This window comes from Carassius auratus, chromosome 13 (assembly GCF_003368295.1).
Source record: "Carassius auratus strain Wakin chromosome 13, ASM336829v1, whole genome shotgun sequence".
Lineage (NCBI taxonomy): Eukaryota > Metazoa > Chordata > Actinopteri > Cypriniformes > Cyprinidae > Carassius > Carassius auratus.
The window spans coordinates 6,839,837-6,864,579 of NC_039255.1; the positions used below are offsets into that span (position 1 = coordinate 6,839,837).

General features: G+C 36.6%; 1 protein-coding gene and 1 long non-coding RNA gene across 2 annotated transcripts; both read left to right on the plus strand.

Annotated features, from left to right (window-relative positions):
• The first annotated feature begins 152 nt into the window (after positions 1–152).
• On the plus strand, positions 153–6,440 carry LOC113112460 (uncharacterized). Its single transcript, XR_003293436.1, has 4 exons — positions 153–466; positions 4,041–4,141; positions 4,371–4,486; positions 5,472–6,440. It is a non-coding gene; the product is annotated as an uncharacterized LOC113112460 (long non-coding RNA).
• Positions 6,441–8,776: 2,336 nt separating this feature from the next.
• LOC113112461 (sphingosine-1-phosphate phosphatase 1-like) lies at positions 8,777–23,259 on the plus strand. Its single transcript, XM_026278052.1, has 3 exons — positions 8,777–9,705; positions 15,912–16,001; positions 19,620–23,259. The coding sequence occupies exons 1-3, from the start codon at positions 9,061–9,063 to the stop codon at positions 20,169–20,171; spliced, it is 1,287 nt and encodes a 428-aa protein (XP_026133837.1). The 5' UTR covers positions 8,777–9,060; the 3' UTR covers positions 20,172–23,259.
• The last annotated feature ends 1,484 nt before the right edge of the window (positions 23,260–24,743 follow it).

The window sequence follows — 24,743 nt, forward strand, 5'->3', positions numbered from 1 at the left end:
GTATCTATAAGTAGATAGATATGCTGCATGAGTGTACGAGTAAAAAAACCTTTCAAAAGTATATATATATACATTCTTAGGAGATAAGCCATATGTTAAGAAATACGTAAAAGAAAGAGCAGGAAACGCAGCAGCAGAGGATGCGAGAAGAATGGAGTTTGATGCTGGAGCGTCATCATTGCCTAGTGACTCTCCTAGCAACAGGAAACATCTGTTTCAGCGTCGACCAATCAGCAGCCGGTGCAGTATTGCTCGCTGCACAGAAAGGGGATATTTTAAGAGCCGAGAGTGAGCCGAATACTACAGGGGTTATATGAAAAGCAAGACTTCGACATCTGGGGGCGAAGCGTCAAGTTCACGCGGAGCTGAAAACGGCTACATTAGGCACAGCATGAGCTGTTTTTTGAGCCTCTGGTTTGACGAAGAACGCGCGTGCGGGGACTGCTAATGTGGCTTTATAAATAAGGTAGGAATATTTAGCTCTGTTAATCGCATGTATTTTTTTTTTCATCTCTGTGAGCGCACTTAAAAGATAATGTTCTATTTTTACTGCACGCTTTTGTTTATTTTGTAACAGTCATTGCAGATGAAATTCCCATTCTCTAGTGGTTTGGAATTATTTTGGAAGATGCGCGATCTGTGATTCATTCATTAGCGTGGTTGCTTCTACTGCATTGTACAATATAATACACGCATGCATATTCTGTGCTATTTTCAGTTATTGAAGGTACTTATTTGGTACACTGCAGGGGCGATTCTAGGATTTTTTCAACTGGGGGGCACAAGAGGGGCCACGATTAATACAGAGGGGCCAATCTTGTGTTGTTTGAACTGTATATCCAAATCATTTCAAGAGTTCAGTAACCTTTAAAATCAGTAATAAACAGTGTTACCCTATTATTAGTTATTCATTGCTCTAAATCAAAACAATCAAATACAAATTGTATTCACTTTTCACTTTACAAAAGTGAAAGAAAAACTGTAATAAATAAATGAATCCAATGTATGAATAGTGTACGAATCACAAATAATAATAATAATATAATTTATTTATAATAGCCTTATATAATATATATATATATATATAATAGCCTTATTTATATAAATGCAGAATAGCATTAATAATTCATAGAAATAAATACACAATTAATTAATTAATATAACTAATATAAAATTTAATATAACAAATTGTTTTTGTTTATTATCCACATCCCATTCAATTTGCATAGCAGCAGTTGCAGTAAATTTGCATTGATGAATAAACAAAATCTACTTATGTTAAGGCTAATTAATCTTGAGCATATTGATTTAAAAATATCATATATCCATACTTTGTTAGATAGCTACTTGTTCAAAAAGGTAGCTTTAGTTTAAGTAAAATATGTGGATCCTATAGAAATAGCTTAATTAGTCCAGTGTTATTTTAGTATTAGTTATTTATTTTGCTATTTAATCATGCAATAAATATTTATGTATGATTTTTTTTCATTTGAGAATGTTTCTGGGTGTCATCAAATGACGTTTTGTCAATAACTTCTGTGAAGGGAGGGAGAGAGAGCTAGAGAGAGAGCTTTCCAGGGTGCAGACAGCAATCGCGGAGCACCATGGTGATTTAGAACGCCAACTGAATTTATGAGAAATCTACAGACGCAAATATACTAAAGGTGTAGAAAAATAAAGACCTATTTGTGTATTTTGGACTTTTTTTCACCACAAGTCTGAAAGAAGACATGTTATTGAAGACAAACAGCCCCAAATCTCAAAATTGACCAGTAAAAAAACGATGTTTTTGCATGTGTCTCACCCATAGACTGGAAAAAAAGTCTCAAGTGTGCAGCGTTTTTTTTTTTTTTTTTCTCAAGTGTGGAGCATTAGATAAACATCATACGATTTGTTTCGTCACCTCACTTAAGTGAAAAAGTCGCTAATCTACTGCATGATTCAATAATGACTTTATTAGAATTGCAATTATACTTTTTTTTAAACCATTGCTTTAAATTGCGTTGTTGCCTATATCGGCGCGTTGGGACGAAAAATAAGTAAATCGTAACGCAGTAAACCCCTTTTACATTCAGCATCAGAGGAGCATAGTAAATATAATGATTAGCATCTTGGTCTGCTCTAGGAGATAACATCGTCATCGAACCTGGTCTGTCAAACACCGAAAGATGTTAGTACCAAACACTTCTTGCACTGCAACATCTCGCTAATCGAAAAACATAAGCTATGTAAAATAGATCAACTTATCGTGTGCTTTTTTTCGTTGGAAAACAGCAGCTCGCTATTCTTGGTCCTCGTTGAGAAGCATCGCGACGCAATCATGAGTTATTTACTAAACTGAAAGATTATGATTTGAATTTGTGAGTGACAGACAAGTAGAAGGGTGGGGGCACACTGGGGGGCCAATCAGTTTTCAGGAGGGGCCAGTGCCCCCATGGCCCCTCCCCTGGCTACGCCACTGGTACACTGTAGGAAAATAAATAATATTTTTACAAATATATATAAAATGCTACAGCAAAGACCTGTAAGTTGCATTACAATGAGGCTATATTTTCCATAGTATAGAATATTCTTAAATGTTTTGCAAAATTATAAAGTATTTTCACGGAGAATATTAAAGAAACAGTTTTTTAGTACAGTAAATTTTAGTACATTTTAGATTGTGAAGAAATTATGTTTCAAGTCAAATTACAAACCAAAAAAAAAAAAAAAAAATTGTGTGGAATGGGTCACTTCATGTGGCCCACATTAACAGGACCAGCTCAATACTTACAGGCTAATCTTATTTTGTTTACCCTGAGGATTGGATAATGTTGCTGGAAAATAATGATCATGGCTGAATGCAAAATAGTATTTCTAAAATTACATCAGAAAGCGAAAACTATTGCTTTTGCTTAGTGTTGTATAAGATCAAAGACAGCTGAAGAATTCAGATGCAAAAGTACCATCTGAAATTTCTTTCTAAAATTTGCATTTTTATCAGGCTCCTATACGTTTAGGTTCAGTAATACTTTAATAGAAATGGATTAGGTTCAGGTTACTTTAATGGCAATGTATTAGGTTCAGTTTACTTTAATGGCAATATATAGGTTCTTTTCTATGCCATTAATGTGAAACAAAAACTGACATAAATAGGAGCCTGATAAAAATGAAAATTTTAGATGAAAATTTAAGACAGCACTTAGAGGCTTTTGCATCTGAACTCTTCAATTGCTATTTTATCCAGAGTGCTCCTTTAGCAAGAAATCTATAAAAAAATCTAATAACATTTTTAATTGCCTTATTTATTATAAAATAAATAGGCTAAATAAAGTCATTTCATAAAATAAAGTAAATGTTTATGCTTCTGTTAATTTTAACTAAATAAAAAAATAAAAGTAAAATTAAATTAAATATAATAATAATTAAGAATAATTCATTATAGTTATGAGTAATATAAAGATTAATAATAATTTATGCACAATATATATAGCATCAATGTTATCAGTACAATTAAAATAACAAACCGATTTTAGTTCAAACATGTTAATTGGACCTGCTTAAAATGTTTTAAAAATGATTACATTTAATGACGTTTACATTTAGAACTGAACTAGGCCTATACAGCCACCAAAACGTATTGTATTTTTAATTTAACCAATTTTAACAAAGGAAAAATACTTTTTTGTCTTATAGCCTATTTATTCTCTCGACTTATTCTCGAGAGAGAGAATAAGTGCGCAAACTCACACGCAGCCCACACTAATCTTTCCACCCACGCGCACTGCGCGCCGCTGTGTTGACAGACAGAGCAAGCGGCACGTTTCTTTTAGAATTAAGACGTTGTACTACACACGTCACAGCTGCCTGCAGGTGTCGTTACATTTACTACAACAGTTCTTGCCCGATATGTATTCGCGTTTTTGAGACAGAACTACACGAATATCTGTATGTAATCGGGGCTAGTTGTCAAGCATTCACACCAGTATAATTCTAACCTTAATCGGAAAGTAAACAATAAGATTTAGTAAACTATACTGTCTCTTTCTTTCTATGACTAGAAACCATTAGGCAATGTGTGTGAGCCAGAGGAAAGCGTCTCAGGTGAATAGGGGATTTGTCAGAGAGGTGTGTGATTGTGTTTGCGTGAAGCAGTTTTCAGGTAATTAATACACACAACACACAGGCCTTGTTACATAACACTACCTGAAGTCTAATCCACTTTACCCATGGTATAGTGTTAGAAACACTATTACACTGATGGAATTGTTTGTTGAATCATCTTTCACAGTAAGAGATTGAAAAAAAGAGATGTTACATTTGTAAAAATCCAATTTACATCCATTTGCAAAGCCATGGATTTCATAAAATCCCTGTGTGCTCGTCTGCAGGGTCTTTCCTCTAAGACTGCCCTCAACGGTCAACAACGTCGAAAGTCGCCTACTTTAAGCGCAAATATGCGGAAGAGGAGGATGTTCGGGGAAGCCTACATGGATATTTACAAAAAGTGAGTGGCATTTGAAATGTGCTTAATTGCGATAATGTATAAACTCGGAAGCCATATCACCCTGGAGTCCAAGACCAGTTTCCCACTGAAGCTAAGCAGGGCTGAGCCTGGTCAGTACCTGGATGGTAGACGACCTGAGAAAACTAGGTTGCTGCTGGAAGAGGTACTAGTGAGGCCAGCAGGGGGTGCTCACACTGTGGTCTGTGTGGGCCCTAGTGCCCCAGTGTAGTGATGGGGACACTATACAATGTAAAGTGCTTTGAGTGCCTAGAAAAGCGTTATATAAATGTAATGAATTATTATTATAATTATTATTAAACATTAAATTGGCTTTACCTTGTTTGAAAGATTTGAAAAAAGTTTAGAAAAAGTTTCTAAGTTTCTAGACAGACAGACAGACAGACAGACAGATAGATAGATAGATAGATAGATCGTCTCTCCTCACCTCTCTGTCTCCGTCTCTCCTCACCTGTCCGTCTCTCCTCACCTGTCCGTCTCTCCTCACCTCTCCGTCTCTCCTCACCTGTCCGTCTCTCCTCACCTCTCTGTCTCTCCTCACCTGTCTGTCTCTCCTCACCTCTCTGTCTCTCCTCACCTGTCCGTCTCTCCTCACCTCTCTGTCTCTCCTCACCTGTCTGTCTCTCCTCACCTCTCTGTCTCCGTCTCTCCTCACCTGTCCGTCTCTCCTCACCTGTCCGTCTCTCCTCACCTCTCCGTCTCTCCTCACCTGTCCGTCTCTCCTCACCTCTCTGTCTCCGTCTCTCCTCACCTGTCCGTCTCTCCTCACCTGTCCGTCTCTCCTCACCTCTCCGTCTCTCCTCACCTGTCTGTCTCTCCTCACCTCTCTGTCTCTCCTCACCTGTCCGTCTCTCCTCACCTCTCCGTCTCTCCTCACCTGTCCGTCTCTCCTCACCTCTCTGTCTCTCCTCACCTGTCTGTCTCTCCTCACCTCTCTGTCTCTCCTCACCTGTCTGTCTCTCCTCAGCACCTGATCCTGCGTGAGGAGCGCAGCTGCATCCTGCGCCTGTCTCTGCAGAAGCTGCGTTTCCTAGACGACCCTGAGGCTTACCTCCGCCGCTCCGTGCTCATCAATAACCTGCTACGCAAGATCCACCTGGACGAAGCCCAGAGGGAGAGAGAGAAACAGAGATATGAAGAGGAAGAGGAGACGGAGTGGAGGCGGAAGAGACTGAAGGTGGTGCTCAAGGAGTTCCAGCAGTACAAGCTGCTGCCGTATTCATCTTCCCCAGCCTCATGCATCTGTGGCCTGGGCAGCTGCCACACCATGCCCTCCTGATCATGGAGCTTCAATGCTCCTCTACCATTTGGATGATAAAGTATAAGATGTCATCGTGCACATGCAGGGGATTATTCCAACTGTCTACGACTGATTTCCAGGAGCCAGCATTAAGGAAGAAGGGGATTCGGGTTTGTGTGCATTTGAGCTTGTGCTGGTGAGCGTGCACTCTGAGGTTTGTGATGTGACAGGTGTTATCCAGATCAGGGTGTGTTTTTCCAACCGGAAAAAAATATCATCCTGTTATCACTGCCTCACTCTGTTGATATGAACTTTGACCACAGACATTTTGTTTTCATAAATTTGCTTGAGTGAGCTATAATCCTAAGCATTGTTTTCAGGGATAAAAAAGGCAAACAAGAAGCCATGCACCTTGTGGTTGTTATTTTATGTTTTTAGAAGAAAAAAAAAAGAGACGAAAATTACAATTTTAAGTGTCAAAGTCCCAGCTGTTCTTTAGGATAGAGTGATTTTACTAAAGCTTTGTTGCAGTGAAATTTACTTTTTTTGTGTAAGTGGCTAATGATGTCGAACTAGTAATGATTTTTTAAAAGACTTTGAAAGCACTTTATTTTACAGTCCTGTTCCTCATGTACATACTATGTACTTACTATGGTAATTACTTTAACTATGTAATAACTAGGTACTAACCCTAAACCTACCCCTACCCCATGTAGTTACCTTGTATTATCAGAACTTTCTTTGACAAATACACTGTAAGTACACTTTAAGTATATGTAAGTGCATGTACTGTAAAATAAAGTGCAACCAAGACGTTTCCTTACCTACAAAATCAATAAAAAAAAAAAAAAAGGAAAATGTATGAGGGCGAATGAGCATTGAAAATAATATTTCTTTCAAGGCCCTCTGGTTTTTGGTTTAAACAGGGTCTCGCAGTCTGCAAAAAAAAAAAAAAAAAAAAAAAGAAAAAGAAAAAAAAGGTACTTTTCTGTCACCTATCAGGCAGTCCCTTTCAAAATGTACTAATATGTTATTTTAAGGTACTTTTTAAGCACTAATATGCACATTTAAGATACTATGTACCAGCCCAATGGCAGCTTTGTACCTTTTTTCTGGGAGTGTAGTGACATGCAGCTTTCACATTGTGAAAAAACAATTTACTGCATTTGCTACTTGCTACTAACATTGCATACAGACTTTTAAAGGCTTTTGGCAGAAACTGTTACTCATGGTAACTCTGCCATCTAGTGTTATGGCGATGAATTATCAGCTACATAGATTTCTTTGGTTCATTGCTATCAACTGCACTACAGTTTATAACGGTGTTTTACTCTCATTTGTTCTTTTTACAAATTTAGGTTGTCTGTCCAGTTTGTCTGGCCAGTATGCAGAGTTACCAATGCCTCCTTTTACACACAAAGGGATTTTCTACATTTCTGGCTCTCTAATCTTTGGATCTAAAAACCCTAGCTATGTTGGTGTCCGAATATCTTATAACAATGTCCTAGATTCACTCCACAGACCCATGGTTTAACTTATAGGGAAAAAAAGGTATAAATGCTCAATGTAGTGTAAATTCCTCCATTCTTTCTCCTACAGAACCTCAGACGATCCTGTTCTTGTCTCATATTGCTGTACATGTCTCACATATTTTGGTTACATAAAGTTTTCTAACAGGAAAAGTTGTACAAAAATATTTTGGTATGGTTAATAATACTCTAGTTATTAATATTTTGTGTGTTTGTTTATGCGCATTTGTATGTGTATTGTAATTTTTTCAAAATCTGAATGTAATTTACTGAAACCTAAATTCAAAGTGCTATCTTTTGGACATTTCAAAGCATAGACACAAATATCCAGTTTATTTTGAAATGGAGTTATTTTTTGTTTCAAAGAGAACACTTTTGCTCAGAGAATTTAGTGCTATTTTGCCAAAAGATTTAAAAGGAGCATATGAGAATTGTCTATTTTCATGGCAATCAAATAAAATATAATATTGAATGTTTCACTAAGTCCTTTCTGTTTATCTGTGTAAATAAATATATGCAGATAAAAATTGTTCCTCCAGCATGTGCAGCTGCTACAGAGTCACAGTGATGATGGGAGACCGGTATACACTGTACATTTTTTTTATTTATTATTGTTATTAATGCTCAAAAATCAAGAATAGTACACAGAATAATACAGCTGTCAACATAAAAGTGGTAGACAATTATAACAACAAAAAACAAAGCAGAAACAAACAACAACAACAAAAAAGATCAGAAAAAAATAATAAAAATGGCTTTACAAACTAAAATAATTAAATTGAGAATTACATGTCATTAAAGATTCACAGAAAGATAAAGTTTTTAAGGCTTTTTTCTAGAAACCTTTATCTATGTATCTAAATGAATGAATAATAAAAAAAAAGCTTAAATTAGATCGAAGCTAACATTAAATGATGTTACCGAAAACAGTTTCTGTGATCCAAAGAGCACTAATAAATTTGGTGGCGCTTTAACTGAACTCCGAAAAGAAAATCTCATGAATATTCATGTAAGCTCCGCCCAGTGTCACAAAAATCTCAGACAGACGCCAAATATTCCGGAACACCAGGCTAGACACCGCGTGGTCTGCTTTGTGGCATTAGAAACCATTGAGCTGTGTTTAAATATAAAAACGTTTTCACTCTAAAAGCTTTGTGGTTTAAAAATATAAAAGGATTATTACGACGTAAGCATGTAATTATAAATCAGGCCACACATTCCTTCTTAATAATGAACTCATGTTGATTGACCAATAAATCCACAGCGCTGTGAAAAGTAACAGCTACCACGTGACAATGCTGGCTCTATGATGTTTCAGGGGCGGGTTGGGTAACATTTTAAACGTGTATAAAGTAAATAATTATATTTTATAGCAGTTGGATTAATATCAAACAATGACGTGTTAAAATATTAATAGTATTATTTAGACACATGGTACTTAGACCGACCAATCACAGACAATGTCCGGGGTGCTAAGCCTCTCCCATTTTAACTTGTGGTCGGGTCGCGCAGATCTGTCATTAACCGGATACGGCGTAGAGGTCGGATTGTAAACCGCTGCAACTAACGTTGGATTTTTTGGGGTTAATTTTTTCTTCGTATGTCTAGATATAACCTCATACGTTGCTATATAGTCTATTTGTCTTCAATTGGGCGTTTTGTTGCTATAATGACAGAAATGGAGGGGATGGTTTAATAACCCACAGCACGGTTCATTCTCAGTAAGTTAGGTCCAGTTTCTCCCGGTCTTACCGGGTGGGTTCAACTTAGGCAGTTTGTCGCTAGACATGGCAGGCGGGTTGAAAGCGGGATTCGTGCGGCTCATGGACTATTTGCAGGATCCTCAGCACGTCGCGCGCTTCCAGCGGATTTGTGGGGTACGCGAGACCGAACCTCGTGACAGACTTCGTAACGGGGCACCAAGCGCTCGCCACGGGGATGTTCAGAACGGAGGCGGGGATGCCACCCGCCGTAGACCAGAGAGCGGCAGAGGGAACGGCGCTGCAGGAGAAAACGGGCAGGTCCTGGATAAAGACGGGATCGAGGCTCAGGGATCCGCGGTGAAGCCGTTGCGCAGAAACTCTCTCACCGGAGACCTCGGGCAGGAGTTCATAATCGACAATAAGTTTCTTTTCTACCTGTTCACGCTTGGCACTGAGCTAGGGAACGAGCTGTTCTATATCTCGTTCTTCCCGTTCTTCATGTGGAACGTAGACGCGTATGTGAGCCGCCGGCTGGTCGTGGTCTGGGTGTTGGTCATGTATCTCGGCCAGTGCACGAAAGATGTGATCCGGTGGCCGAGACCTGCCTCACCTCCGGTGGTCAAGGTGGAGATGTTCTACAACTCGGAGTACAGTATGCCCTCCACGCATGCCATGTCCGGTACCGCCATACCCTTGTCCCTGTTCCTGCTGACCTACCGTCGATGGGAGGTAAAAAATCACACCATTCAGTGCATGTATGATATTTAAGTAGATGAGTGTCGCGTGACTTTCCACAAAGCAAAAGTGTCCCCAGATATATATATATATATATATATATATATATATATATATATATATATATATATATATATATATATAGTAATGTTTTTTTTCTTTGTGTGGCTAGATGAGTTTCAGTTCCTTGCCTCCAGCAACCTGTCACTCACGTGAAAAATAGCAATTATCAAACAACCAACCACCCCCCACACACACCCCAACTTTTTTCACTCGAGGGGCCGTTTCACGCAGAAATATGTTAAGTTAGGGAAGAAAAGTTTTACATCATGTTGACTTTAATCCTTTTTTTGTAGAATAACTACTATTTAAATAATAAGACGATCATGCTGCATGAAATTAGATTCCTTCCTATTAGAATGAAAGCCCATTTCCACATCATAGTAAAAAAAGCAATTATTTGAAAAAAATAAAAAAAACTTTCTTAAGCAAAAACATGCGTCAATATACAGACACCTACAGGCATTTTTACATTTAAATTAAGGCATTTTTGGGAGTATTTATTGCTCTTTTTATTAGTAAGCAGCACCATCCTCACAAGTTTAAGAGGTTTCTGTGAGGACATTTTCAGATGGATAGTTAAACTAGTATGCAAAGGCACCTATTTAGGTGGATTTTCAAGATCTGGCTGTGCAATCATTTCATCTGTTAAAATCCTTTGCTGTGTGGGTGTTAAAATATCTCAAAACAATGTTCTACATTATGTGCACTTACTGAGTCCATTCATTAAATTGATTATTTTTTATTTTGTGCACAATCCAGCATAATCATCTTTATCCCCATTTAAAGGCCACCTTTAAACCTGTGCTAAGATATGTATTCATACTTGTATATTAGTCAGCATTACCAACCTTAGATTATGAAGCTAACCCTACATTGGAGGCTGGAAGGCATAAAGTGTAAGTTTCCTTCACAGGGTAATGAATGAACATTGTGAAACATGAAGAACAAGATAACCCAGGGTGTACAAAAAGGTGTTACAAACATAACATTCTTTTATGTCTTGCAGGATGATTTATTATCACTGGTAATTTTAGTAAATATATTAAAGAGTATTATAACTATATTTGCAGGTTATCATGACCTGATAACACCTACAGTAGATAACAAAGTAATATAATATGTGCCATTTGTTCTTCATTGCTATTTACCTTGTGGTTAGAAATGTTTACAATGTCAAATCAGGAGGTCAATGTCATTTAGGTAATATTGTGATATAACCATTTATCCTATTGTAATTGCACAGGCCCTTTAACTATGAAATGAGACTGTTCTTGAGAAATGTTGCCAACCATTACAGAATGACCTTTAGAATACACACACAACATTGAGGGGTTTGACCCTAGAAAATGCTCACACGTGTTTAACCTTTGTGCTTATAATATCTATCTCACAGCTAGATAGAACATGGCTACATTCTCTTGAAGTCACAGTATGACATAATGCTATAAATTACTGAGTAAATTGTGAATTTTCATTTTTGGACAGATGTATTCTCTGGTTATGTGTACAGAGGCTTTCAGGGAACTCCAGTGTTTGCTGTGGGTTTTAGAGACTAGTGGCTTTGAATGTACTAGGCAGTGTTGTTTAGTTTAGTCTTATCTTAAAGTGCTGAGGTTGATTTTGGCGCACTCATACGTGTCATTGCTATCAGTCATCAGCCAATGGCTTCTGCTGGCTCACTTGATAAGCACGCTTTCTTCTTATCTTTTTCACTTTAGCCATGCTTTGTGTGTAGTCTGTTTTTTTTAATTACACTCTTTTATCTGTTATCTTGTTTTTTTCTTATCCTCCTCTTTGGATTTCTTTTTTAATTTTCTTTTTCTTTTTGGAAAAAGTTTTCTGTCTCTTCAGGTGCAATTTTTGTGCACACATTAGACATATCCAGTCCATTATATATTAATTATAATTTTATCAGTGATTATATTGGGAATACATTGAAACCAGTGGCCGATGCTGGAAATTTGAATGTTTCATTCTTTCTATTTCTATTTAACACTGATTTATTACTATAAAATGCTTCTGCCAAATGTAAATGAGAGGCAAAAAATGACTGTTGAGTCATAAGTCTGTGATGTCTGAGATAAGAATTTCAAGAATATTTTTAGCCATGGGTCCCTTAATATGGTTCACTCAGTTTTTTGGGTAAGTGTTTGTGTTTATTTGAATTTGTGCGAAGATGCTTCAGCAGTATTAAGCAACACACAAACATGCTATGCACATAAAATAAAACTTCCTCAGTCTCTTGCTGGCTAGCACTCCTACTGTTGTCTTGGAGATTACAGCCACATTAATAATGCAGTATACTTTGTTTACACATACAGTCTTAGCATCAGAGGTCTAGCTTTCTATCTCACACACACCAGCATACACAGCTGGAGAAAGCTCTCACACACAAATATAGTCTATAATCAGAGGCAGATGCGCATATGAGGTTAGCTAAGGCTCAGAGTCAAATGAAAGGGAGAAAAAGATCTCTGTGAGTTGGTTCAGCATGTGTTCCAGTGTCTGTGTCATGTGGTCTCAGGACATGAGGTGCGGTCTGGATAACCAAACATGCTCTAACTCTATGTTTGAATCCTTGGTTTTTTAATGGTCATGTTTCTTATGTTCATCTAAATCCCTTGACTCTGTGTTTACCCTGCAGTTACACTGTGTGCTACATCAAGTTAATTTGTTCTGTTCGTCTAGAAAGACATACATAATTCTCCTTCATAGTTTTATAGTTCATTTGGTTTACTCTTAAATGTAAACTCAACGTTTAAGTCATTTATTTTATGCATTGGAAGTGAAATGCTTATGTGATTTGATTTTATCTTCTATTTATCATGTCTTCTGATCCTTTGCCACAATTCATTGCAGTAGGCAGAAGCCATGGCATTAGCTCAACCAATGACATGAGTTTGAGGCAGAGCTTTTCTGTTTGTTGACCAATAATAGTCATCATTTTTGCAATTCCAGTTGGTGATGGTAGTGGCACCGAAATTACATGTTATACATTTTAGTTGATCAAAACTTTTTCTTTTAATTGTGTTATCACTCCTGCCAAAGGAGATATTTTCCACATAACAGACACATTTAACTGTTTGTATAAGTCCTCACTTTCTCTTTCATTCAGGTGATGTCTTTTGCTTAGGCAAAGCAGAACTTGGAGGTTAAATGTTTTGAAAAAAAAATGTTTTTTTTCGAGTTTCACTGAGCTGAAGGGAACAGTCCTGTTCCCTTTTATTCTTCTGCACTGAATGGAAATCCCTGAGTTTAAGCAGCATTTTATTTGCTGTGTCATTTTCTTGGCAGCTGGAGCCATTTATTGTAAATCCACCACTGTACATGTTTAAACATGAACGTCAATGCATACAAATCTCTGCTGGAGTGTTTAAACTCCGCAGTAATCTGTCTGAGAAGGATGTGAGCTGCCAAAGGAGCAGATAAGCAGCTTGATTCCAATGAACGATAGGAATGTGTTGCTTTTTAACCTTCATGCAAGTTTAAGCAATTTGATACAAATTAATGTTGTACTGTAAATAATTATGCAATGTAAAATTATATCTGCTAAAATACAGAGAGTGTTTATGATTATATTATAATTTTGTTCATTAGTATAATCGCTTAAAAGTGTGGCAGATCTTTTTGAAGTTTCATGCTATGGTTCTCTCTTTATCCGCCTGACCATCTTTTGCTTTGTGGGACAGTAATTGTAGATAAATGGTTGTTTTATGCTGTGCTGAGGGATAGACTTCAGTGTTTGTTGGTTGAACGGCCATTATACCTCGAGGGGGGTCCATCTATGGACAAATGTATTATGCAAGTGGCAGTGATGCGAATGGTATCGCTCAAAGATACTACCATGGACACTTGAGACATATAGATACACACCCAGAACAGATACCCTTCAGCTTCATGAAAGCAGGTTACCATTAGCTGTGGTGTCATGGTGACACTCTGGCAACAGCCAAACATGAGGATTGTGTGTGTGTGTGTTTTGTGTTTGTCTGCACATGTCTGCATGTGTGCGTGCTTGCTTGTTTTTTTTTTCTTCAGAAAACCATCGGTGTATAAGCTGATACTCTGCTTGAATGTCCAGTTAATACAGCCAATTTAATAGCTTTCAGCTGGTGTCTTTGTTTGATCTGAGGACCTTAGTGATGCAGGTGAAATTTACAACCTCACCCCAGGATGTTGTTCCTTCTGATATCATTAAAGGTTCTTTTGATATATTTGTTTATAGCGTCCAAATAATTATCAATTTCTGTTTAGTCTCGGGCACTGTTCCTGCGTTTTTAAAGCATGCAGTTGTCCATCCACTGTTTACAAAGCGCAATGCTGATTTAAAATGTTTGAATAATTATCGTCCTATTTCAAAATTGCCTTTCCTTTCAAAAGTTATGGAGAAAGTTGTCCTATCGCAGTTACTTCCGTTTTTAAATTCAACTCTGGTATTTCAACCTTTTCAATCAGGTTTTGCAACTTATCATTGGACTGAAACGGCTTCGCTAAAAGTGATGAATGATTTGCTACTTGCTGTGGACTGTGGTTAAAATGCAGTTTTGATTTTATTGGATTTGAGTGCTGCTTTTGACACAGTTTATCACAACATCCTTTTATCACACCTTGACCACTGGGAACTGGTATCATCGATACAGCATTATTGTGGTTTAAATCATATTTTAAATCCAGGACAATTTTAGTGGCTATCGGCCAGTTTTCTTTATCATCAGTTTCTCTCCATTGTGGGGTTCCTCAAGGGTCCATTCTGGGTCCATTACTTTTAATCTGTACATGCTTCCACTTGGTAATATGATTAGGAAATATAAAATCTCTTTTCATTTCTACGCTGATGATTCTCAGTTATACGTTCCATTAAAATCTAGACATTGTTTGCAGCATATTTGGACTGTCTGAAGGACATTAAAATATGGATGGAAAATAACTTCCTCCAGCTAAATAATGAAAAAACTCAGATGATTATTTTTGTACCTCTAAAACCAGAAACTCAATAGTTAATAATTTAGGCAGTCTTACTCCATATGTTAAGTCACATGCAAAAAATGTAGGTGTTATTTTTGACTCTGAGCCTTGCCTTGAAAAGTTAATTATTCAGTTGTTAAAAGCAGTTATTATTAATTGAGAATAATTTCTAGACTTAGATCCACACTTTACTTTCAAGACTTCAAAAAAGTTATTCATGCATTTATCACATCACGACTGGACTACTGTAATTCCTTATACCTAGGTCTTCCCCAATCTTCACTGGCTCATTTGCAGGTGGTCTTGAATACAGCGGCCAGATTATTAAATGGTGCAAAAAACTTGATCATATCACTCCAATTTTAGCGTCGCTCCACTGGCTTCCTGTCTCCTTTAGAGTTTAATTCAAAATTTTGTTGATTGTTTTTGAAACACTTAAAGGACAAGCCCTATCATACATTTCTGATCTTATCTCATTTAATTCTGCTCTTAAATCCCTCAACTCTGCTAATGGAACCAGTTGCCACCTGACCTGATATTAAGAGTGCTCCATCTATTTCGGTTTTTAAGTCTAAACTTAAAATGCCTTTTTATTCTATGGCCTATCCTGATTTTTTATTTCTGGATAAATATTGTTATTTTGTATTTTATTATTTTATTTTATACTTTGCTATATTTTATGATTGTTTGTACAGCACTTTGGTCAGTGTAAGATGAATTTAAATGTGCTCTATAAATAAAATTTACTTACTACAACTCATGGAAATGACAGAGTGTAAGACATAAGATTCCTCTTTTTTTTTGGCATCTGCTGCAGTCATGTGCATGCAAACAGATAAAAGCAAATCATTCCTGTGTAATACTTTGCTTGTAATTCATATACATTTATATACATTGATGGACTAGCCTGTTCCTTTTCTAATTCACCTGAAGCAGTTTAAAAATCCTTTTTAGGTTCTGACTGTGCAGTTTGTGTTGTAGATAAAATGTGAACAATGTTAACCATTAAATTAATTTACACATAAATCAGATGAAATTATGAAGTTATGGAAACACACAGGTAACCAATGGTTAACCTCTATGGCAGGACTTTTGCTTAGTTTCATTGTGAAATTTAGCAAAAGTTATCTCATACCTGAAGCATATTCTAAACTGCTGGTTTGTTTCCACAGTATCCTATGCTGTTGGGTCTCTCTCTGGCCATCAGCTGGTGTGTCCTAGTGTGTTCGAGCCGCATATACATGGGCATGCACTCCATACTGGTAAGACAAATTAAAATAACTAAAACATTTTTTATTAAATAATAAATAGTTTAAAGATGTAATTTGTAGAGATTTTTTTTTTGCATATTGTACTAATGAATGAGTAAATTAATTAATGCACACCATGGCAATATAATTGCCATCGACTAGTACATTTTTATTTATTTTTTTGCCAGACTGATATACTATATACACACACACACACACACACACACACATATATATTAGAGCTGCAACTAACGACTATTTTTTCTGTCGACTAATCTAACGATTATTTTTTCGATTAGTCGACTAATCTAACAATTATTTTTATTACAATAAATAATTAATCTAATGTTCTTTTTTTTATTAGCTAATTAATCCTTTGGATAACTTTACCAAAATAATATGAGTACAACTTCTAATATAATATTTCAACCTTTATTCATTTTCAACTTATGTGGTTGAAGTTTTTACAGTATAAAATAAATAAGAGGCAAAGAAAATTATTTTACTATGGTAAATATGAGCTTATGATAGCATTCATAATTAAACCACAGTAACCATAAATTTACAGTTGTCTGAGACGTCATGGAATGTTCTTTAGCATCACAAACCAAACCATAAAATGTAGTCAGGGTTCTGCTATGGTTTAGCATGGTATCCAGAGATCTGGAGCTGATTTGGGGTGGCTCGGTGGTTTGTGACTGTTGTCTCGCGGCACGCTGTCGGGTGGGCAGCCCCCACCCGACTTCAACTTCCAGTCAAGTTCCTTGCCGCCTGGATGTAAACAAACAGTGTGACGCATCGACGCATTTCACGCACGTCAACGTATTTTTGTAGTCAACGTAATCGATGACATCGACGCGTTGTTGCAGCACTAATATATATATATTTGGTTGAATCTGATACACGCACACACACATACATTTGTGTATAATTGATTCAACCAAATTGGCTTATCTTTGTAAAATGGCACAGCTTCTTAAATCTTTAGTCATTCAAGCATTACATTCAAGCATTATATTATAGTATACTACTATACTAACAATATACAATGCACTAGGATATTTTTCAAATAAATCAAGTGTAACGCTCATTTAACGTACAGAACACAGTGAAAATTACATGAATATCACAGTGGGCAAATGCATATAGTGCAGCATAATTTGAAATCACGAGTTTCAAGTTTTTAAAGCGTTCAGTTCACACAGACCGAACGTCACACAGAGAACATGCGATCATGCTGAATAGAAATGCACACTTTAAGATCTCACAGCTGGATTAGACTGAGTTTGTAAGATTTGTGATATTAAATGTTCATTAGCCATTCAAAGGTTTGTTTAAATGATATAAGTTTGTACATTTGCTTAATGCTGATGGCAAAAGTTTTCTAATGTTTCCCTTTCTATTACTAATAATATAAAAGCAATCGTTAATTGTTGTATACATTAATTTCTTTGTTTAACCGTTCTATCCGATTATTAGACAAACTTCTATACATATTAGACAGAACTGTTAATGACGACAGCAAACGAGGGAGAGTGTGATCTGTATGCACTCAGGCGTTGCCGCTCTCAGTACTATCAAAATAAAAGTCTGGTGCACTGCCTCGAACACATCGGCCAAGCAGAAAAACTTATCAGCCGATGCCGATATTTGAAAAAAAAAATTCAGACGATATATCGCCCTTGGTGATATATTGGTCGACCACTAATCAGCATCACATGGGTGACATACACATACTTGTTTTAAGGCAGTCACTCTAGGAAAAAAAAAATCTCTGGTGTTTCTTTACTGGGTCAAATAATTGCCAGCAGTAGTGTTTATTTGGGTGTGGATGCAGGTCAATTTAATGTACAGCCAGTAGTTATCATAGAATAACCCTCCGACAAGGTGATCAGGACCCTGACTCGAAGCGGAGGGGTCTTGTGTCACCCTGAATGGGGTCATTCTGCAATAACAACCGGCTGGAGTTACATTATCACACTTATTACAAGGTTACTTGCCACATAAGTAATTAATTAGACACAAAATATTGATTTGAGTTTAAATATTTGAATGCAAAGCTAATGTGAAGACGGCAGTTGTGAGCAAGGTGGCAAGTTCAAACTTCAAGGACATTTAAGAAATACAGTGCATTCACACCACTTATTACACAACATTTCACCATATAAATAATTAAGGAGGTAAAAGATATTGATTTAAGACATTTTTTTTTGTTAGTTATCTTATAATCCATTACAAATGGACAAAACAATCGTCTCAAAATGGAAGCAGTTGAAATGAGAGAGCAAGTCCGTAATTAAATAATTGTACACACATATTGAATTGAGTTTTAATATTTTATTAGCTAACCAAACTCAAAGCTTCCACGAAGAAAAACTGTTCCTAGCAAGAGTATAGTGCTGACTTCAGTTACCCGGATGAGCTTGTTATCAGCTTTTACCGGTTGTTATCGAGGGATAAGAATCAGAATCAAGTATTCCACAGAGCCATGTAATCAGTCTTTACAAAACATTTAGCCTTTTTAAAGGAAAATCACGCATGGCTTGAATAATTAGTGTGTTTGTGTGACCTGAGGCTACTCTAATAGACTGTGAGCAGCCTGGTTTAACTACATCCATCTGTTTGGGTCTCATGTTGCCCGATGCTGCCTCAAAATCCACATTCATTATTAGCATGTATCATGCACTTGTACAAATCTTGTTACAGTAACAAACAGTGTCATTTTGCCACATGATTTCAACTGTTGCCGAGGTGTCTGGATGACACGTTTTTTTCCCTCATTCCTGAAAATGTGATGTTTCATCGGAGCGTTCTGTTCTATGTCTGCTCTAAGCAGTAATATCACCCTCAGAGTGACCTCATCCATCTGGGGAGATGAGTGGCTGTTGCCCTAGAGATTGTTCCCTTGGCAACTGTGGGATTGTCTTAACACTCATATTCACAAGACAAAAAGGGATGATGAAACCAACCAGAAGACACAGTCTACACAGTCTATATATAATAATTTGAGATATATATATATATATATGAATAGTTTGGTTCCAAAACACTACAAATGCCATAAAAAAAAAAAAAAAAAAAGGAATTCTGTCAAACTCAGTATTGTATCTGGTCAGAGTTATTTGGTAATGTTTTCTCCCTTTTTTTCCAAACCGTGACAAACGCCAGTCTCCTTTATTTTACAGAATGTGATATAACCGCTCGACCAATCACAGCGCACCATTCCACACACTCTACACAGTAATGGCGGCGCTTTAATACACCTAGTTAATACATCCTAGTTTTCCTCATCGACTTTGTACTTTGTGATCAACAAATTTTGGTTCCAAACATTTTGGTTGGTGTGTACAGGTATTTATTTCTCCTGTTGTTCCTCTTTTTCCTTCGTACATGCCGTTCTTGTTTTTGTAGCAATGTTTTCAGAATGACATTTGTTTATTAGGTCAAACTTCCTCTACAGATTTACATGTCAAATGAGATGATATTCAAATATGTACGTTCTCTACACCAGCCTCTTTCAAATGTATTTAACCTTTTGTTTTTTAATGACGTCTTTGGGTCTCACAGGCGTTTTGTTTTTATTCCTGTGGTTTGTTGTTGATATATCTGTTTTTTATGTATGCTCTCCAGGACATTATTGCTGGTTTTCTGTTCAGTTTGCTGATCCTGCTGGTCTTCAGTCCTGCTCTGGAAATCATCGACACCTTTAACCGCACGCATCCGTATGCGCCGCTCCTCATCATCTCCCTTCACGTAGGACTAGGCCTCTTCTCATTCACCTTGGACACCTGGAGCACCTCACGTGGCGACACTGCCCAAATCCTGGGCTCTGGGGCAGGTATCGCCTTGGCATCCCACATCAACTACCACCTGGGCCTTTTGCCAGACCCACCTGCATCAATGTTGCCTCTTCAGCCCCCATCTGTCACCCTCAGCTTGATCGGACTCTGTCTACTCCGCTTTCTCCTCGGTGTCATCATTCTCTTGGCTACCAGAGCCGTAATGAAGGCTCTCACCATCCCGCTCGTCTGCTGGCTCTTTGGGATTCCCAGCAACGACGTTCGGAAAGCCAGGCAGCACATGGAGGTAGAGCTGCCATATCGTTATATCGTCTATGGAACAGTGGGGATAAATGCTCTTTTCCTTGTGCCTTTCCTTTTTGCATATGTGGGCCTATTGTGATTAGATGCAAGAAACACCAATTCTTACGACCAATAAGAGCCCAACTGGACTGCAGAGGCAACTCCCTTTGAATCAGTGACTGGATGGAACTAATGCCAATCGTGTAACACTGTGCTGCATCTTCCAGATGACTCGTTTTCCATCATTTACACTGTAGTTTTATCAGATGTTCTATTCAAAACACCTGTTTGGTGTTGATCCAGAGAATATTGATTTTTTCTATGCAGTTTGCATTGCATGTATAGTACAGTAGCATATCAGATTCTATTCTTATCGAAAATTGTTTGTTATATTTTTCGCAAGCAATACAGCATTTTTGCTAATTATCAAAGTTTAGAGGAATTTTGACCAATCTTTTGACAAGTTTTGTTCATGCCACAGTAGGATGACCCAAACTCTTGCATCAAGAGTTGACTGAAACTTCTCTTTTTTTTAAGGTGCAAAATCTCTGTGGAGCTGATGCCAGCAGTTATGTTTCTTATGTTTGTGAGATTTGAATCTGAAATCTCAAATGTTAATAGAAAAGGCCAGCATTGGGAGTAGCATTGATCTTTGTAGTCATTTTGTTGTAGTTTATTGAGATGTATAATTTCAGATCTAAAGCAAGAAAGAATATTTCTCCAAAGACCTTTGTAATGATAGAAGCTTTAAACGAATAGTTCATGCAAAATTAGAATTCTGTCATCAATTTAGCCTCACGTTCAATAATTGACATTCATTCTTCTGTGGAGCACAAGAAAATATTTTGAGAAAAGTCTTTTTGTGCATATAATGGAAGTCTATGGACTCTAAATTGGTTCCCAACGTTCCATCTTGTTGTCCACGGAGAAAGTAAGTTGCACAGGTTTGGAATGAGATAAGGGTGAGTAAATGATGACAGAATTTTCTTTTCTTTTTTCACTGTCCATTGAACTGACCACTCCATTAAAACGTCTTGTTGATGCACTCATGAATTACATATTGTTTATTACTGGATTTTTTGTTTTTATATTAAATACATGTCAGGGAGTCTGGCTCGTAATCAGAATTTTATTAGATGTTAAATCTCAGTCTGCTTATATTCCCTGTAAGTTGCTGCTTAGAAGTGTGTGTGTGTGTGTGTAAATATGTGCAGAAAAGCAGCACTTGACCAATAAATGCATTTAGCTGAGTGTTTTCAGTCAGGTTGAAACACTCGTAAATGTCAGGTTTGTCACTCAGCCTATGAATAAATGATAATCATAAAATGATAGTTAAGGTTGTGTTTGGTTATAGTTAAGATGAATTTGTGGTACTGATTTAAATGCACTTCCCAGATTGCACTGCTCTGCTGCCTACTGTTGTGCATGTCGCTGGTTTATTGCATGACACTGCTGTGTGCGTGTTAATACTCTTCCTGTGGCCTTGTGTGTCTTTGTGCACACTTATGTTCCTTTTTTGCTGAAAGAGGTGGTTTCCTAACTCCTCACTTCTGTAAACAGGATTGTTTAGGAATCTCTGAATGATGAGACAGCCAGTTACTCTTCTCAGCTGAATTCAGTGCTGACCTTGGACCCTACAACAATGCAGATCTTTGTCATTTTAAGGTCAGAGGTTATAGGGAAGAGGCAAAGTTGCTTTCTGGACCAATTGGGCCTGTTCTTTACCACATGGTTCCATAATATGTATGTGTTTATGAATGGCAGTAGGTAGATTGTAGCATTTTTCTCAGGCTTGTGTTCTAGTAATGTCATGTGTTGTTTATGACCAAATATGAGTGCTTTCAGTGTTTTTAAATCTATTATGTAGGTTAGTTTTTCTCTTTTCGCTCCTAAACTGTATCTGCAGATTTTCAAAAGATTGGATTGCATATCATTCAAAAAGCTCAAGACATGCTTTAGCCCTTTCTTGTTTATTTTATGTTTTATAACAATATTTTTAAATAATTTGATAACATTGCCAATCAAAAGATAGTACTCCCAGGTCATTTTACCTCATATTCCCATGTCTAAATGAAAACTATTTCCCTATAATCAGCACCAAATGAACAAAAAGGCAGCAGAATCTGTGTGGTCCTGCTCATGACCTAGATCAATCTCATGACAAAACTGGTCCAGTGGTGGAGTTTTCATTTGAAAGTGCTTTATTTCCTTTGATTTGGTTTTCTGTGGTTTATTAGAAATTACACAGCTTATTCTGAATAAGCAGATCCGATTTGGATACCACACAGTGCCTTTTATATAAATCTCTGTGATATTTGATAAGCACAGACAATTATTCCCATCTGTTTCTTTTCCATTCTTCTTTCATACAAAAAGAGCATTTGACAAAATTTAAACCTAAGTGGAACATTCTGAATCAGAATGACTGATTGCTGCTCAAACCATTCTAATTCATGCTATGTTGTGTTTTTAAATCTACTTTAAAAAAATAAAAATGTTGCAAATAACTGAAATTATGCAAGTTTAAATTGGAGTATGAAATTACTAAAACTTAAATAGAAATTAAAACTTTATATTAAAAAAAAAACTACATGACAAAACTAAAAAAAGGCTAGTTCAGAATACTTTTCAATACTGTAATAACATTAAAAAAAAAATACAAAAATAAGACCGTGTTTATCTGTGATTAGCGCTACATCTTGTTTAGTGTTTTTCAGAAAAAAGAAAAAAAAGTTGCATGTTAAATGTCATTTATCCTCCACTGGTGTTCACTTTGCTGTCATAACCATGTCATGAATATATTACAGAAATTAACATTTGTATAATTTGAACAGACACCCTCCCATTGCTTTGGATGTTTATTTCAATGTTAAGCCACTGAGTTGGATGGTTTAAAATGTCTGTTTGGTTGTTTTGCTACGTATGGTGTTTTCATCATCATTTTTCAGTCTCTGTACCAAATGTGTCCCATGAAGCTTTGGATACTGTATGCGTGTTTATGTAAATTGATATTTTGGAGTTTTGTTTCTTCTGTGTGATATTAATCTTGGTCTTTTTGATTTCCATTTTGATTATCTGTAAGTACAGATGACTTTGCCATCTCTACATATTGTTGGAGGCATTGTTAAGAGCTCAATGTTGTTGTATTATAAAACCTGCAACTATTAAAAATAAAACAAAATTAATGTGTAACTTCTGAACTGAACATTCAGACAAAACCAAAGTCTGCTGACTTTCATCCAGTGCTTGACAATGGAAGAATCAAACTCCCAGATGAGAAAAAATGTAATGCACAAACCAAGTCGACACAGATAACCTCATGGTTAGTGCATTTGAGTCGTCGACAACTACGCTCACATTGACCCGAGTTCTATTTGCATCTCGAGGTCCTTCACTGTTCCTGCTTCCCTCTCTCCACCCAATACCTTCTCTCGAAATAAAAAAGGCAAAAAAGTGCATAAATATAACACAATACAAATGACCATGCTAGAATGTAGTTTTCTAAGGAGACCTGTTCCCTTATATTAATAAAATGGCTTATTAATAAAGCTTTCTTTAAATAGAAATTGTTATCTGATAATCTTTATTGTTTTCTACATCATTACGTTTTAATATGATGCTCAATAAAAGCAAAAAGGCTATTACTTTGGTCTGTTTTTGAGAAAAAAAAAGAAAGAAAGAAATGGCATCATACAGAATCATATGACTGAGTTTGACAAACACACATTTGCTCAGTCAATGTTCCACAGGAAGCGTAAGTGTTACTGCTGAGATCAATGATTTCTCTGTAATGCCTGAAATATTGATCTACATGTTTGAGCAATCCTGAGCATGCTTAGCCGGAAAGTTTTGCCCTGGCAGTTCACAAAAAAAAAAAAAATATAGTCATATAAGATGTACTATATTAGGAAAATGAGCAAGAGCATATTTGTGTTCATTAAAAAAAAAAAAATTACATATGGTTTTTTCTTTTGTATCATATTCGAGGCATTCAGATTTTAAAATGATATAGTGATGTATTGAGAACATTTTCACTTACACAAAAGCAGATGTTTTTATGTATGGCCAAAAAGTAAAGATAAAATTCTGAGCTTGTAATGCAAATCAATGAGATCCTTATAACTAATATCATGTATAATCAAGTGAACATGCTTCAGTCCAGTAAAATATCACTGATATTAAAAACGTTTTTCTTACTTTTACTTTTTTTTAAATAAATTCAAGATTTCACTGCAAAAAGACACGTGTAACATAACCTGAAAATATTAACTTTTAATCAGACAAATGAAGGCATGTAGTAAATTGTGAATGACAGGTTTTTCAGCACAATGTCGATCATGTCGATCATTTAGATGCCTTAGAAATTTATATATCACATACGATGCAGTAGGCTTCATAGGGTTACAGATAGGTTGTTTTGTTCTGCTTGCTGGCACAGGCCTGTGTGTGTATGCATACCTACTCGGCACACACTGTATTCTATACTACACACACCTCTTTGCTTCTCATCATGCACTCAGCCACAAATACACTCGGCAATAAGCTGGAGCAGCTTTACTAAGTTTTACATCTCATGTCAACTGAAATGTCAAGTCATTGCTATTTAATATAGTCCTGTTATTTAGAAAGTTCTGGGGACTTTAATGCAGTCCCTATCTCTACAGGCTAAACG

Bases quoted from the DNA above. Each gene is read 5' to 3' on its own strand.
- LOC113112461 (XM_026278052.1), top strand. From the start codon at position 9,061: ATGGCAGGCGGGTTGAAAGCGGGATTCGTGCGGCTCATGGACTATTTG. The intron at 9,706-15,911 runs GTAAAAAATCAC...TTGTTTCCACAG, and splicing joins TGACCTACCGTCGATGGGAG to TATCCTATGCTGTTGGGTCT. The intron at 16,002-19,619 runs GTAAGACAAATT...TATGCTCTCCAG, and splicing joins TGGGCATGCACTCCATACTG to GACATTATTGCTGGTTTTCT.